This window comes from Charadrius vociferus, unplaced genomic scaffold, assembly GCF_000708025.1.
Source record: "Charadrius vociferus isolate BGI_N301 unplaced genomic scaffold, ASM70802v2 scaffold409, whole genome shotgun sequence".
In the NCBI taxonomy this organism is placed as follows: Eukaryota; Metazoa; Chordata; class Aves; order Charadriiformes; family Charadriidae; genus Charadrius; species Charadrius vociferus.
The window spans coordinates 233,829-237,313 of NW_009650082.1; the positions used below are offsets into that span (position 1 = coordinate 233,829).

A 3,485-nucleotide genomic window follows, 5' to 3' on the forward strand; every position below is an offset into this window, starting at 1 on the left:
CATGGCTCTGTACCACTGGATCGTGCCACCTCCTTGACAAGGATTCCCACATCATCTCTCCCCCTCTGTTACTCTTCATCTGCTATGTAATTTTAGCTGGAAACAGCTCGACTTTTATGCAAAATGGAATAAAATTCAAGGAAACAAAATGGAAACAGGCTCAAGTGTGTGCACTGGTTGTAGGAGCTTGTCTGCTGTTGAGACTGGAGGAGATGGGTGTGCTCAGATGTTGCTGTTGGACCTGCCATGCCATAGCTGGAGGGCAGACACCTCCCCTTCACCTCTAGGCTCAGACAAAACTGGCACAAGAACAGTGTTCAGATTTGCACGTACGTTTTAATCTCTGGCTGAAGGTAATCAAGCCCCCCCAACAACACACCCACCCAGGAATCCCGGAATCAGTCACACTTACAGAACGGAGCTCTTCCCAAGGTGAGAGATTAGTGATTGAAGCACCCAGTGCTGCCACACAGCGACAGTGGCAATGTGCCCAGCAGGGTGCAGGCACAGTCAATCAGCACATTCATTTGTCAGAAATAATTGGCTTTACACCGCTTCTCTCTGGTGTCACTGAAAAATAGTAGAGCTAAAGCTGCCTGGGTGCTTTACCGGGCACTGCCAGAAAGGGGCATCTGCTATATTTCACCTTGAACTGCTCGGCTGAGGAAGAGGGGCTGGAGGAAGAAGCAAAAGCCCATGGGATAGAGCGCCTGCACTCCTCTCTGTCCCTCCACTAGTGCACTGTTCCCACTGTCACAAACCTGCAGGGAGATGCATCTCACCACCCACTGGTGCTGGTCCCACACTGAAGCCCTTTGCAACTGGGCCTGTGCCTGCTCAGCCACCCCTGCAATTCCGCCACTTCCCCCCTGCACAGCTCCCAGCCTCAGCAGGACCATTACCAAGGTCAGGGCTCCCTGACACCACTCTTGGGCTGTACGAGCAGCAGCAGAGCAGGCAGGAGATGCTCGATGCACCACTACAAGCCCTAGAGATTCAGGGTTTGTCAACACACTGGCTGTGACACAAAGCTCCAATTCGGCATCACGCTGGGCTCTGCTCAATCCATCATTGAAGGATTCTTGTGCCAACCCATAGGGGTCTGTTGGACAAGTCTGCAGGAGGCAACAGGAGCAGATACAGCTCTCCCGTGGGGAGGGTACAGCCTGCCAGAGGCATTCTGCACTGCTGCCTGCCTCATGTAGTGCAGAGGAACCGTTTGGGACAAGTACCCAGTCCAACAGAACAGGAGTTTGGCAAAGCAAAAGCAAGCAAGTGGCCTTGGGCAAATTAAACCATGTGCAGGAACCCTGAGGTTCCTCAGGCACCGGGAAAAGTAGAAATTGGGGCAGCAGCACCTGAAGGAGGGCTGGAGGGGCTGTGGGCATGCAGAGCTGGGCTGCCCTCTTTAACCTGGAAAGCACTGAGGCACTGAAGGGTGTTACTCACACATCCACCTTTCCCCTCCCAGTCCAGAGGCTTCGAGTTTCCATCTCCAGAAATAACGCAGCATCAAGGAGCAAAGAACCAGGAACAGCACGAGTGCCTGCTGTGGCACTTCACCCTTCAGCTTTGCTGAATGTACCCCGCCACCAGGCTAGACCCCAAGGAATGTCCAGACCAGTGCAGTCCAGCGAGGTCGCAGCTGGGAAGCGAGCAGGACAGGGCCCCCTGTCCAGGCAGAGCAAGGGAGTCCCTTCTTCCTGCAGGAGGAATTGCAGAGGAGAAGCTGGGGCTGGCACACAGGACTTTTGAGCAGTTGTGTCCACACAGTCCTATCTCACAGTCCCCAAACCGTCAGACCTTGGTACACGCACCCTAAGGAGAACATCCCCGTGGCAGATCAGCTCTTCAGGCAGCTGAGCGAGATGGGCAGGATGAGGCATCACCTCCTCACACCAAGTAAGGAGTGTCCAGCACCGCCACCCCAGCTGCTACCCCACCGTCTGCGTGCTCGATCGCCTTTGTCCGCAAGAGGTGGCCGGCGGCCTCGTTCATCACCATCTCCTTGCCCTGTCTGCAAAGAAAAGGGATCCTGAGCACCTGCAGACCAGAAAGCTGACGGCATTTCACCTTGGACACCGTGATTCATGTTCCCTGCCACAGCACAGGGCAGGTAACCGGCGCGTAACAGCCCTAGGGCTAACGCAGAGCTCTCGGCAGACAGCAGAGCTGCGCCTGGTTCCTGCCTGCCAGCGACCGTGCCCTTTCTCAGCAGGGCCATTTCGGTCTGATTGCTCTGCACACAGGCAGTGTCAGGTTGTGAACGCTGCCAGAGTACATTTGTTTCTAAAATTGTACGAGAAGGACTTTCATTTATAAGCTATGGAAACATTTCTATGGGCCTATGAGGGTTTTAAACAAAAGCAGCAGCTATTTTGGGTTGAACACAACCACATTAAGCCTTCAGATATTTCTGAGATCGCCAGGGGTTCAGAAAAGCACGTGGCTGCATCCAGAATCCGAGAAGTACTCCCAGAAATGAGGGATGAGACACACCAGTTCCACGTGGCTGTTACACCAGTAGCCACCAGCACCAGCTCTGCAGTTTTTCCAACAACTCATTTGGCAGCAGGTACAGAGCAGCAATTCAGCATCTGAACACAGTGCTCACAGAGCTGCTGACAGGGGCAGAGACTGAACAGTCACATCTGTCCCCTGTACCTCCACCTCCCCAGAAATATCTGCCCTGCTGCTGTGCTCAGACCGTGCAGAGGGGAAAACGCTCCCAACCCAAGTGCCGCTGGAGCAGGGAACCACCCCATAACACAAGCATGTTTCTCACCTGACATAGACACCAAAAATACCGAGTTCCGAGATGCACTCGGACACTTGTAGGGGACTGTGGGCCCTTAGCAAGTAATTCTTTGCTGGCTGTGGTTTGATCTTATCCATCAAGATGTAGGAGGTTCTCTCAGGGCTGTCTCTGATCTTCTCTAGAACCTGCCTGAGCTCTTCACCATAGAGGTTGTTCCCTGACAACAAAACCAGTGAGTCAAGCACTTCCCAGCACAGCAGAAGCTGTTGGTCCCGGCTCTGCAATTGACCCTCCCAGCCGCGACAGACCCAGCCTTTGCCTCCCCACACCCCAGCTCTGGGGCTCACGGAGCTCCTCCAGGAGCTTACTGCCATGAATAGTCCCCATAGCTACAAGCCACCCCACCCCACCTTTTATTCCTCAGCACAGGACCAAGAGCCATCACAGAGCTACTGCCTCTCCTGGATACAGCACAAACCGCAACGAGAACCCACACAGACCCGCTCCAGCTCATACCTCCACCTTCTCGCTGCGGCTTCAGCACAAACCGGTCAGGGTCAGCAATAGCCATAGCAGCTATCTTGTCACCCTCTTCGCCCTGGCAGGAAAGGATGGCAACAGCAAAGCATCAGGGAGGAGAAGGGGCTGATCAGGATCAACAGCATCCTCCAGGGACCACAACAAAGCCTTCTCATGTTCTTAACCGAAGAGAAACATCACACATGCC

At 54.1% G+C, this 3,485-nt stretch overlaps 1 protein-coding gene across 1 annotated transcript in view; it reads right to left on the minus strand.

Annotated features, from left to right (window-relative positions):
* Positions 1–1,893: 1,893 nt before the first annotated feature.
* GSS (glutathione synthetase) overlaps positions 1,894–3,485 on the minus strand; it is a 10,924-nt gene continuing 9,332 nt past the window's right edge. The window contains exons 12-14 of the mRNA XM_009892108.1: positions 3,275–3,356; positions 2,786–2,975; positions 1,894–2,017 (exon numbers count right to left, since the gene is read on the minus strand). Of these exons, the coding sequence (XP_009890410.1) occupies positions 1,894–2,017; positions 2,786–2,975; positions 3,275–3,356 (396 nt within the window). The remainder of the gene's footprint in view (positions 2,018–2,785; positions 2,976–3,274; positions 3,357–3,485) is intronic.